Source organism: Musca vetustissima, unplaced genomic scaffold, assembly GCF_032173495.1.
Source record: "Musca vetustissima isolate MV318-11 ecotype Yass unplaced genomic scaffold, APGP_CSIRO_Mvet_v1 utg41009, whole genome shotgun sequence".
NCBI lineage: Eukaryota > Metazoa > Arthropoda > Insecta > Diptera > Muscidae > Musca > Musca vetustissima.
Window position 1 is genome coordinate 224,592 of NW_026880204.1, and position 14,414 is coordinate 239,005.

The 14,414-nt window shown below is 33.7% G+C and overlaps 1 protein-coding gene across 1 annotated transcript in view; it reads left to right on the forward strand.

Annotated features, from left to right (window-relative positions):
* The window catches only part of LOC133325665 (protein Wnt-5), a 221,204-nt gene that overhangs the window by 178,041 nt on the left and 28,749 nt on the right, over window positions 1-14,414 (forward strand). The window contains exons 5-6 of the mRNA XM_061534387.1: window positions 11,457-12,120; window positions 12,157-12,327. Coding sequence (XP_061390371.1) covers window positions 11,457-12,120; window positions 12,157-12,327 — 835 coding nt within the window. The remainder of the gene's footprint in view (window positions 1-11,456; window positions 12,121-12,156; window positions 12,328-14,414) is intronic.

Here is a 14,414-nt window from a genome sequence, read left to right on the forward strand (position 1 = left end):
AATTTACCCAAAATTCGAAGAAGAAAAATTGCTCAGATATTCTCCATTTTACCCCAAATTTCAAGAAAAACCTCTCTGTTAATGTTCTTCACTTTCAATTCAATAATATTTTTGATTTTGAAAACTTTTTTCCTGTCATGGAGAAAAACAAAAAGGAAGAAAACATCAATAAACCATATCAAAACTCAGTCAATTTATTTTTTCTTCGGCTTCCATATATAATCGTTTTTTTATTTTTATTGTTGCAAAATTTCCTTATCATGTTATCACGTTGCGGTATTATTATAACAACCATATAGCCAGCCAAAGGATATATGCCTTCACATAAAACAAAACAAATAATATTTTATAACTATAAATGAATTATTTAACTTTCACAGACGAATTCAGCACAAATGTACCATAAAGGAATTTCTACAAAAACAACAACATTTCCCTAAAGGAATTGTGTCGAAAAAAAAAACTTTTTTATTTGCAAAATATTTTTTATTATGTTGTTATTTTCCGATTACAACAATAACATATAGTTGTTTGAAATCGAATGCATAAAACGACTTACAACTAGGGAGGGGGGTGGTTGGTGAATCATTGGTGGTGTCTATAAAATTTGCTGATAAAAAAATAGCAAATAGTTGTGGAAAGTAGATTCGAAATTATATTTCGTTTGTGTATTACTGTATAAATAAAAAATGAAACCAGTAAACTAATAAAATTTACTGTGAACTAGATTTATTTGGAAACACTTATTTACTTACAGTGGTGGAGATTTGGCTAGGAACACTAGATTTTTTCACTGAACATTGAAAAATTAAAATAAATAATTACTTCTAGAAATGAGCTTCATTAAATTCAAGTTAAATTTATTTCGAACTATATAATATGCTTTGAAATTTTTTGTTGGTTTAATTTTTTTAAAAATATTCGTATTAAATTATTCGTATTTTGAGACCACAAATCCGAAATCCTACGTAAAATAAATAAGAACCTCAGTAGCGTTAGCGTTTTATTTGGGATACCATTTGTATTTTGTTTTTGCAAAATAGTCAGGCTAAATCCCAGTTTGTTGTTTTTATAAAAAGGCAGGGAAGACTATAGTTTCGGATCACGCCACTGATCCTCATCAGTTCCCTTAGTTTTTTGTTGGGATATTCTCCCCAGAAGCTATAGCTTCAAAAAAACCTTTCATACCCAAATGTCTCTTGTAACAAAGCGAAGTACTTAGCTGACCAACGACATAAACTGCATGAGAATTTCGCTGGTGCCTCACTTCGAGGTTAACAAGGCATTTATAAACAATACCATACCTTTCCCACTGTTGTGTGTTGTCACATCGCGACGATGCACACAACGACTTTGTTGGTGTTGCTAGTATACAGCAACAAACCAAACAGTTTAACCTATTTCTTTTTATTCCCTTCACCACACTGTGGTACAGGGCATTATGTCTTTGTGCATATGTTTGTAACAGGCAAAAGGAATCGAGATAGACCCATAGTTCCTTTTGAGAATATACATAGAATCACTTTCTGAGTCGATTTATGCATGTCCGTCCGTCCGTCTGTTGATGTTAAATTGTAAACAAAGTACAGGTCGCATTGATGATCCGAATTGGATGAAATTTGGCATACATCACTTATTTTACCCATGGACGAACTCTATTGAAATTGGGAAAAATCGGTTCAAATTTAGATATAGCTCCCATACATTTTGTCGTCCGATTTGAGGTAAATGGTGCACGAAAGTCCCTATATATCCTTCGATTTGCACGAAATTTATCACAGCGTACTAAATTAAGCCTATAATGATGTGTACTAAGTTTCATGAAAATCGGTTCAGATTTATATATAGCTCCCATATATATTTTCGTCCGATTTAAGGTAAATAGTGCACCAAAGTCTTTTGATTTGCACAAAATTTGGCACAGCGTACTGAATTAAGCCTAAAATGATGTGTACTAAGTTTCATGAAAATCGATTCAGATTTATATATAGCTCCCATATATATTTTCGTCCGTTTTAACGTAAATGGTGTACCAATGTCCCTAAATATCTTCCGATTTGCACGAAATTTGGAACAGCGTACTGAATTAAGCCTAGAAATGTGTCTACTAAGTATCATGAAAATCGGTTCAGATTTATATATAGCTCCCATATAAATTTTCATCCGATTTAAGGTAAATAGTCCACCAAGGTCCCTTTATATCCCTCGATTTGCACGAAATTTGGCATAGCGTACTGAATTAAGTCTAGAATGATGTGTGTTAAATTTCGTGAAAATCGGTTCAGATTTAGATATAGCTCCCATATATATTTCCGTACTATTTCAGGTAAATGGGATATATATTTTCGTCCTAATGTTTGTCCGATTAACACGAAATTTTGCACAACGTATTCAATTGAGACTTGAATGCCGTTATTGGACTTTGTTGAAATTGGTACAGATGCAGCCATAGCTTCCATATCTATTTCGCACGGGTGTCTGATTGAAATTAGATTTTTAACGTACCGGACAGCGTGTATCATTTTTGCGTTTTCCATAAATTTGTGCCATAGTACGCAGACGACTCTAAATTTGTCCGAATGAAATTAAATTGATCATAGGTTGCAGAAAGTCATGAGTATGTTCCTTCGATTGACATGCAATTGCAAGGATACATATGTACAATATACCCAATGTGGTGAAGGGTATCATATAGTCGGCCCAGTCCGACTGTACTACTTTTCTTAATGGTTTCAAGATCTGAATTTGTGATACTCGGATCAATGTTCTGAGACGGATCGGTATTTGAAACATCGTATTTTCGTATTTTGTGTGTACAGTGCATACTTTTAGGTGCCAAGCTTAAACAACGAGATTCTCGTATTATTTGTGTCAGATATATGCTACATATGGAAGATATATCTAAATCCGAATCAGACCTTAGGACAAGTTTTTTAACATCCCTTGTGGTTATAAAACAAAAAAAGTTTTATTATCTTTAAACCGCTGTAGTTCACAACCCCGCCCTCCATAATGATTAAGATTACGACCCAAAAAATGAAACTATTTTTTTATCAAAACAACTATCCTCTAACTCATATGTACATAAAACTTAACTATTACCCAAAACTTGTTCTTATCACTCCTTCCTATAAAAATAACAACAACAAAACATATAATATTAGCCTCTTTTAATGCATCAAATATTTCAACATATCGCAACCAAATCCATATAGATCCATAAATGTGGCCAAGAATCCGTTTTTTGTATTTTGCAAGTTTTTTTTATTTTTTGTAACAAACGAAATCATAACTGATATGAAATAAGTTGTATTCCTTGTCGTTTTCTCTGGATTGGAAATGCAATAAAAAACAACAACAACGAAACTTAGCTAACAAACATTTGCTGCATATGTTGAGAAAATATCAGACACACATATACAACCATCCATACACCCAAAGAATGGGGTATTTTGGAAAATGGCTTAGGGGTTGAGTGCAAATATTACAGTTATTTCTGAACAAGGATAAGAGTGTATTTAGTTTGTTATTGTTGTTGTTGTTCAAATGGTCATAAAATATAAATAGACACACGACCAACATTTACGGTAACTTTGAGATATCCTGACAAACAAACAAAAAATGAGAAAACCGGAATGAAAAAAAAAAACTTAACAAGAAATGTTTTACCCAGCTTATCTGTCACTTGAAGCTGCAAGCAATATGGAAAGAGAGACAAACAGACAGACATACGAACAGAAGGATTTTGGACGCACAGCTCATCTACATTTTGCAACCAGACATTCCATTCCGTTCATTCGTTCGTTCGTGTGTATGTTTTCGTATGGTGCCATACCACAAAATGTGGCATTCCTTCTTCATATACCATTTTGATATCCGTCCGACCGTTCATCTTTCTGTCTGTCGTTTTAACTCGCAAATCCTTTAAAAAACGCCTTAAGGCTAAATAAAATGCGAATAAAGCACACATACTGCTGCACACATGCATACAAACATATCTGGCAAAAGAACAGCAACCGGGCAACCATGGAAGTTATGGTGGCAAACTAAGGAAAACAACATTTCGCCCATTGTGTTCACCACAATCATATTAACAACAATAAAAGAAATAACTAAAAAAATACTTAAATATTAAATAGGATATATCAAACAATAATATGAAGATATTTTGGGATGATGGATTTTCGAAATTAGGAAACAAAAATTATATGGATTAAAAAAAATACAATATTTTTGTTTAAGGATAAAAGGTAGATTTTTAAATTATTTTGTTTTCAAGGAAACAAACTGGAGTGGATTAAAAAAGCATGATTTTTTTTTTAATATTATTTTTAAGGACCACATCAGCCGTATATTTTTTAAAATATATTTCTCAAACAAGTGTGGAATATTTATAGAATATTTTTTAAAGACCAAAGCAAGCGTGGAATTTTTACAAAATTTTTTTAAGGATGAAATCAAGCGTCGATTTTTAAGGAATATTTTTTTCCAACGACGCGTTTATTTTATAACCAGTAAGGAAAGTAGTAAAGTCGGACTGGGCCGACTATACGATACCATTCACCACTTTGGGGTTATTCTACTATGTACTATAACAAACTCCGGCTTTTCGAAGGAACACTTGGAATTGAACGAACTTCAATATGTGATTTTTATCTATAAGTAAAGTAAGTAAATCTGAACCGATTATCACGAAACTTAGCACACGTCATTCTGGACCTAATTCAGTACTCTATGCCAAATTTCGTTCAAATCGAAAGATATATACGGACTTTGGTGCACCATTTACATAAAATCGGACAAAACTATGTATAGGAGCTATATCTAAATCTGAACCGATTTTCTCGAAACTTGGCACACATCATTCTGGACCTCATTCAGTACACTATGCCAAATTTCGTGCAAATTGAAAGATATATAAGGACTTTGGTGCCTCATTTACCTTAAATCGGACGAAAATATATATGGGAGCTATATATAAATCTGAACCGCTTTTCTCGAACCTTGGCACACATCATTCTGGACCTAATTCAGTACTCTATGCCACATTTCGTGCAAATCGCAAGATATATAGGGACTTTGGTACAACATTTACGTTAAATCGGACGAAAATATATATGGGAGCTATATCTAAATCTGAACCGATTTTCTTGAATTTCAATAGTTCGGTCGTCCTTGGGCAAAGTAAGTGACTGGTGCCAAATCGGATCATAAATGCGACCTATACTTTGTTTACAATTTAACATCTACAGACGGACGGACGGACAGACAGACGGACATGCATAAATCGACTCAGAAAGTGATTCTATGCATATTCTCAAAAGGAACCATGTGTCTATCTGGTTTCCTTTTGCCTGTTACAAACATATGCACAAAGACATAGTACCCTGTTCCACAGTGTGGTGAAGGGTATAGTTTTCAAGGACTATCGAAGGCGTGGATTTTTTAAATTATATTTTTCAAGGACTATCTAAGGCGTGGATTTTTTAAATTATATTTTTCAAGGACTATCTATGGCGTGGATTTCATAAATTATATTTTTCAAGGACTATCTATGGCGTGGATTTCATAAATTATATTTTTCAAGGACATTCGAAGGCGTGGATTTTTTAAATTATATTTTTCAAGGACTATCTAAGGCGTGGATTTTTTAAATTATATTTTTCAAGGACTATCTATGGCGTGGATTTCATAAATTATATTTTTCAAGGACTATCTAAGGCGTGGATTTTTTAAATTATATTTTTCAAGGACTATCTAAGGCGTGGATTTTTTAAATTATATTTTTCAAGGACTATCTAAGGCGTGGATTTTTTAAATTATATTTTTCAAGGACTATCTAAGGCGTGGATTTTTTAAATTATATTTTTCAAGGACTATCTAAGGCGTGGATTTTTTAAATTATATTTTTCAAGGACTATAAGGCGTGGATTTTTTAAATTATATTTTTCAAGGACTATAAGGCGTGGATTTTTTAAATTATATTTTTCAAGGACTATAAGGCGTGGATTTTTTAAATTATATTTTTCAAGGACTATCTATGGCGTGGATTTTAAATTATATTTTTCAAGGACTATCTAAGGCGTGGATTTTTTAAATTATATTTTTTTCAAGGACTACTTAGACAAGGCGTGGATTTTTTAAATTATATTTTTCAAGGACTATAAGGCGTGGATTTTTTAAATTATATTTTTCTAGGCCTATAAGAGGCGTGGATTTTTTAAATTATATTTTTCAAGGACTTTCTAAGGCGTGGATTTTTTAAATTATATTTTTTGTGGGATTATACGAGGCGTGGATTTTTTAAATTATATTTTTTTAGGATTATACGAGGCGTGGATTTTTTAAATTATATTTTTTCTAGCATATCTAAGGCGAGGATTTTTTAAATTATATTTTTCAAGGACTATCTAATGAGTGGATTTTTTAGTGTTAATTTTTAAAGAAACAATATCGTCATATTTTGGACCTTTATCAATTTCCCTTCTTGCCAAAACGAATATTCTTAAATCCGTTTTTATAAGTCATAATATAACACACATGTCTGTAATGTATATAATGCCGGAGAAATCTGTGGATTTCCATTTTGTTTCATTTTGCCCTCAAACCCATTTCGACAACAATGGAACAAAAACCCCACAGCCATGCATGTCGACATTGGGCGAAAAAGGGGGAAAACATATTTACTTGTATGAAGAAAAATAAAATCAAGTGCATGACAAAAAAATAAAAGGCACAGGCGTAAAATAGGGTTATTTAGATATGAACAGTAACAAAACACACAAAAACAACTGCAACAACAACCACAACAATAGTAACCAAAGGCAAAAAATTGTTGCTTATTGTGTTGATGATAAAAAGTGGTTGGAGAGGTTAACTAGCCAAAAAAAAGGGGAAGCTGTGTAAAAAACGAGTAGACATTACAATAAGCAAAATAGCAAACAGTTTTTTTCGCGTTATCCTGTAATGTCCTTCTTGTGTAAATATTTGAAATATTTGTGATATGTGTTATGTAGTGGTACTATTTCAACTATTGTTCCTTATTAGATTTAAAAGAAGACAGACAACTAATGTCATGTAAATGTAATGTAATATAATGTAATACATTGTGTATATTTGTATGTGTAATTACATTTACAAGACACAGACGCACACACATGTTGCCACAGCAGATGTTGATATCTTTTTTTTTTGTATTTTATAAGTTTTTGTATATTTTTTTCATGAGCTGGAATAGAAAACTATATTAGCCTGGCTGGTCGGTTAGTAGTTTCTTATGTGAGTGGAGAAGCATAAAGGAAAACGATTGCTTCAAGTTGCTTATCTGATATTATTTGAAATAGAGTTGAATTTTTATGAACAGTTGTTGTCGTACTTTTTTTATTAAATACATTTATTATGATAAGAGTGAAATGATAAATTACAGCTAAAATCCTTGATAAATTCTGTGTAGCTATCCTCTAACTTCCCAATACCAATTTTTAGTACAATTTGTCAATGATATCAAAATAGTTCAAATATATTACTAAAGTCGGCCCTACACCACTTAGGGTATATACAAGGGTACAAGTAGCATATCATCCTACAAGAAAATATCAATACTGGTCCATTTTTATACCCTACACAACTATGTTGTCGGGGTATTATAGCTTTGTACAGCCCCTATAGTTTGTAACGTAGCGAAATATTGGTCCTAGACACACCTTTAAGTATACCAATCGTCATATCTCGACTAGCTGAGTCGATCTAGACATGTGTGTCCATCCGTCCGTCCGTCTGTCCATTATAATTTGTAAACACGATACATGCCACAGTTATGGACCAATATTCATGAAATTTTGCATGTAGGATGGGTTCTGGTCAATGAAGACCCCTATTGTTTTTGGTAAAGATTGGTTAATATTTAGGGGATGAAATGGACCAAAAACTTTATTTTTTTCTGATTTTCTGGTCGCTCCAGAGACCGCAATTATTGACAAACATTGCAAATTTTTACAAGCAGAAGGGGATCGGGCCAAAGAATAAGCATGCCTGTTTTGATAAAGATCGGTAAATTTTAATCGGATCAAATGGACCCTGACTTTTGTGTGAAAAATTACAAAATGTGTGTTCTATAGCGTATATATTTACTCCTGAAGGACATAGACCCGATAAATTGATATTATATCCAAGAGGAGTGGTTGACCTTTAAACAGATACCAAGTATATGGTAGTACGTACTCGGATGTGGAACTTACACTTAAATATTTACAGGTGCTTACGTATTCATATATTATTTAGTAACCCATTACCCCACTAGAGGGCGAAAATATAGCGCTGATCGCTTTGACATTTTCCATGAGGATCCAGGTATGGTCAAGGACAACGCCTATAATTTTCGATGATGAACAGATAATCATATTGGGATGAAGACCGAAAAGTTAATTTTTGGTTTTTTTCGAGTCCATCTATAGGCCACAGTTGAAACTCGAACATCACAACACAACCAACGGTGAAGAGAACCTGAGCACGTAATTAGAAGGGCTGTACTGAATACTAGTAATATTTATTGACGTCTATTCGGTCAATAGGGTCCAAATATCGCGAAATATTACCATAGCTCAGAATGTAGTGCCACAGACATTTAGATTTCCGTGGATCTAGTGTAGGGTATCAAATGGTCGGACCCGTCCGACTATACTGCTCCCCTCACTGGTTTAGACACTAACTCCGAAATTTTAATTGTGTTGCATTGTGGTTTATTTTATAGGTATTTTGATAGGTATTTAGCTTTAAGAAATGTGACCTTATTGGGTAAATAACTTCTTCACAGACTAATTCCAACACAAGTCCATGCTTCGAATTAACCTCCTCATTTCCGTTTTTCTTGGGAATAATTTTCCATGCCATTTAAAATTCCCATCTTATTACGGAGGATAAAACAACCTATTTCCACAGTCTTTTTTAGGGCTGTACGCCGCAAGGGCCAATACTTTTCCGTTCTGACCTGTTAAAAAGGTGCCAGTGTAAGCAAAAGTGTCAGAGTTTGTATTGTCATGATACACAATGATTCGTATTCTCTTGTTCATTTCCCGATTTTATTTCAAAGATTTCAGTCAAACAAAAATCCAGCGTTTATTTGCTTCGAAGTGCTACTTTCACGGATAACCTTCGTTGGACTTTACTCGTCATTGAAAACCCAAACGGTCGATGGCTGCCTTGTTTCGAACTCATACCCCAATAAAGGCCTTCCGAGGTATTTTATGCCTTTCCTACAAATATGGTTGATATATCCTACCCATAACCCCCAAATGACTTCGGCCCTTCTTTTCAGTGGTCTGCCTTGAAAAAATCTTGTGAATTTCTATAAGTTTTCCATTTTGCTAATCTACCTCGCCATATTTCCCCTTACAATTTAACGCCTTTTAGCCAAATGTTATAGCCATAAGCTATGGCGGCAAATACCCCATTTCTCCCAACCCGTGGTATCAAATTTATAATACCCCTACCATAATCATACAGTTTTATTATCAAGGAGTTGCATTTTGTTAGCCAACCATAAACATAAAGAAAGTGTAAATCTTGACACCAACTAATTGTAAAACCTTAAAAATGATCCAGCCCTGATACTGATTGCATTTCTATGCTCTTGTCTAGCAATTTGCTGGAGGGCAATGCAATTAACCACTGAGTGTGCACTGAGCAGCAGCAACAGCATTGAATAACTCATTGAATGAACGAATGAATCACTGCTGTGCTCAACGTGTCTGGCTGGCTGACTGGCTGGCTCGAAAGCATAACAGAGTGCAACAAATGCAATTAAGTTTTCTTTTTTTGTTTAATGGTAACTAAAATGAGAGCGAGGGTTGGGGTACCAATAAGCAGCATTACTAATGTACATATCGCCCACAGGCATAGGAAAACCCTTAAACAAGTTGCACAGCCATCCAGCCACTATTTGCCATGCTGCTTAGGGTTTGTTGAACATGAGGATTGTTGTTAAGGCCTTCTTCTGAGGGATGGTTTGACTTTGACTTTTTTTTAAAGTTCACTCAGACGTCAGCCAGCCATGGAGGGGGGTAGAAGATGAAATGCTTATTTAATTTATGTAACAACACAAATATTGAAATTAAAACAATTGTAAAATGTTAAACACACCCTCAGGAGATGTAGAGTATTTGTAGTAAAAAAGCAGACGTGAACATGAAATGTAACCGCCTTATTGTGTGTTAAAACGCGGGGGCATATAGTGTGTGTGTGTGGTGGGCATTTGATACTCTGTTTACATTCATAACTTTAACCGGTGGGTTTGTCAAAACAGCCAGCTGTTTCACTTTCTTGTTGTTGTTTTCTGGAGGGAGATAACAAAACTTTGAATTTAATTATTTTTCTTTCTATACAAAAAAATATATATATTTTAATAAAGGTGGGTTAATTTTTATGGAAAAGGATGATGATACAAATTTGTGGGGTTAATTATGGTGGGTCTAACTTTTAAGGATGTGGGATTTTATTTCAAATAAGTTCGAAAGTTGTAAGTGAAATAAATACATTTGAGAATCGTCCACTAGAATAAGTTTCTTAATCTTTGAGACTACTCGAAACTTGAAATTTTGGAATAAAGGTTATAAAAAAATTATTTGAAAAAGGCATTCAAAAACATGGATCAAAAAATATGAAAAATACATGTCTATTGAAGAGCCTTAAAAAAAGTACAATAAAAATTCATGTCTTTGGAGGATCTAGAAGAAACACGTTTTTCAAATAATCCATATTTTTGGAAAATCTAGAAATTGTTTTAAAAAACATGCGATGTAGAAAAATACGCTCGAAATAAATGAATGTGTGCTAAGTTTCGTGAAAATCGGTTCAGATATAGATATAGCTCTCATATATACTTTTGTCCGATTTAATGTAAATGGTGTACCAAAGTCCCTATATATCTTTCGATGTCCACGAAATTTGGTATAGCGCACTGAAAAACGCCTAGAATGATGTGTGTTACGTTTCGGAGAAATCGGTTCAGATTTTGATATAGCTCCCATATAAATTTTCGTCCGATTTAATGTAAATTGTACACTAAAGAGTCAAAGTTTTTTTTTAATCTAGACCTTGTCAGGATGCAAAACTTTTTTCTAAGAAATCCAAATCTAAGACTTGTCACGTTGCAAAAAATATTTTTAAATAAATCTATGCATCGGAAGGATTTTTAAAAAAATATTTTCTGAAATACAAAAAAAAATATTTTTTTTTAATTCAAGTTTTGGGATTTTCAAGAAATTTCGAAAAAAAATCATATGAAAATATTTTGTTTAAGAATATTATTTTTACTTATGTTGTAGCTTATACAAATCTCTCTCTCTCTCTTTCATAATCACCATTGTTTGGGATTTTCTTGTTATATATTTCTTTTTTTTTTTGTATCTCTCCATTTCATAACGACTTATACTGATTGCATTTATTTCTTCTATCCATAGATTTGCCACCGACTTTATTGATATACGAGAAAAGGAAACCAGACGTGGCACACGTGGTGTTGGCAATCCAGAGAAACGTGGAGGTGGCGGCGGTGGTGGTCGAGGACAACGTATGCATCAACGAAGACAGCAACAGCTTTTGCAACAACAGCTAAAACAACAGCAGCAGCAACAACAACAAATGCTGGCAGATGATGCTTCAGTTTCTATAACCTCTTCAGTTAGAAGTGATACCAAGGCAACGATATCCAGGCAAAATAATAAAGCTCAAACAACAAACAATGGCAGTAATAGAACAGCAACAGAATCAACGCAATCATTGTCTGGTTCTCAGTCTTCGGCATCATCATCCTCGTCGTCATCAGCATCATCTGTGTCCTCCATAAGTGACTCGCAATCTTTGGAAAATACCAATAAAACTGTCAACAGCAGCAGCAGCAGCTCCACACAACAGTCAAATGGCACGGATGTTAACACTACCACGACACCATTGCCACCATCCTCCTCAGCATCGTCTTCATCGTCAAGGAATATTAGCCCCGGTACATCCTCAATGACCTCTTCAAGTAACAATGCAGCCGGCGTTGATTCAAGTAACTCCCAAAGTCAAAATCAAAGACAGACAAAACGACAACAAATGCGTTCAACAACAACAACGACAACAGTGTCACCACTATCATCATCATCGCGACAACAACAGCAGCAGCAACAACAACAAGATGTATCAGCATCTTCCGAAGAAGAAACCACAAATGTCGGCAATGGTGGTGGTCTTCGAATTAAACCGGAAGATTTATTAGAATTACAAGAGCGTATTACAAAGGAAATACTCAATTCCAAATTACAGGAAAAGGAAATGCTCGAATTGCAGGTAAATTAAATTTACATACAAAATCTGTACTTTTAATTGATTTTTTTTTTTTTGTATTAAAAGATGAGAACGTTTTATTAAAATTTAATATTGGAAATAATGGGCGAGAATAGAAAAAATATACGCCTTCGAAAAAATTTGAAAACATTTTTTTATGTAATACATTCTATGGAAAATTTTGAAAAATATTTTTTAAAGAACCTAGGAATATTTTTAAAAGCCTATCCCTTTCTCTTGAAAAAATATTTTTTATATCCCTCTTGTAAATTTGGTAAAAAATATTTTTCTTAAAAATCCGAATTTGGAAAAATGTTAAAAATTTCATTTTAAATCCACGGCTTAGGAAAATGTTATTTTTATTATGTCTTTGTGCATATGTTTGTAACAGGCAAAAGGAAACGAGATAGACCCATGGTTCCTTTTGAGAATATGCATAGAATCACTTTTTAAGTCGATTTATGAATGTCCGTCCGTCCGTCTGTCTGTCTGTCCATGTATTTTTGTGAGCAAAGTAAAGGTCGCATTTATGATCCGATTTGGATGAAATTTGGCATAGGTCACTTATTTGGCCCAAGGACGAACCCAATTGAAATTGGGAAAAATCGGTTCAGATTTAGATATAGCTCCCATATATATTTTCGTCCGATTTAATGTAAAGGGTGTACCAAAGTCCCCATATATCTTTCGATTTGCACGAAATTTGGTATAGCCTACTGAATTAAGTCCAGAATGACCTGTGCTAAGTTTCTTGAAAATCGGTTCAGAATTAGCTATAGCTCCCATATATAGTTTCGTCCGATTTTAGTTAAATATTGCAGCAATGTCCCTATGTATCCTTCGATTTGCACGAATTTTGGCATAGCGCACTAAATAAAGTGTAGCATAATGTGTGCAAAGTTTCCTGATAATCGGTTCAGATTTAAATATAGCTCCTTTATATATTTTCGTCCGATTTGAGGTAAACGGTGCACCAAAGACCCTAAATATCTTTCGATTTGCACGAAATTTGGCACAGCGTAATGAATTAGGCCTTTAATGATGTGTGTTAAGTTTCCTGAAAATCGGTTCAGATTAATATATATATAATATATATAGCATATAGCTCCCACATATATTTTCATCCGATTTAAGGTAAATGATGCACCAAAGTCCCTTAAAATCTTTCGATTAGCTCGAAATTTGGCATAGCGTAATGAGTTAGAATGATGTGTGTTAAGTTTCAAGAAAATCGGTTCAGATTTATATATAGCTCCCATATATATTTTCGTCCGATTTAATGTAAATGTTGTACCAAAGTCCCTTAATATCTTTCGATTTGCACGAAAGTTGGCACAGCGTAATGAATTAGGTCTAGAATGATGTGTGTTAAGTTTCCTAAAAATCGGTTCAGATTTTGATATAGCTCCCATACTTATTTTCGTCCGATAAAATGTAAATGGTGCACCAAAGTCCCTATATATCTTTCGATTTGCACGAAATTTAGCACAGCGTAATGAGTTAAGTCTAAAATGATGTCTGTTAAGTTTCGTGAAATCGGCCCTGATTTGGATATAGCTCTCATATATATGTTCGTCCGATTTAATAGAAATGGTGCACCAAAGTCCCTTAAAATCATTCGATTAACACGAAATATGGCACAGCGTAATAAGTTAGGTCTAGAATGATGTGTGCTAAGTTTCCTGAAAATCGGCTCAGATTTATATATAGCTCGCATATATATTTTCGTCCGATTTAATGTAAATGTTGTACCAAAGTCCCTTAATATCTTTCGGTTTGCACGAAATTTGGTACAGCGTAATGAATTGCAGAATGACATGTTTATGGATCCAATTTAATTTTACTGGTCCTTTAAAAATGCGACGCCTATTAGGATTCATCTGTTGAATATTACCATAGTGGTGAAGAGTATCATATAGTCGCCTTCGTCCGACATTACTACTTTCCTTACTGGTTTTATATTCACACCTTAGAAAAATATTGATTTTTCTTTAAATCTACCTGTTGGAAAAAAAATTTAAAAAATAATTTTTTTTATATTTTATTTGCAATGTCTGCTTATTTATTAAAAATTCATTGATTGATTTTGA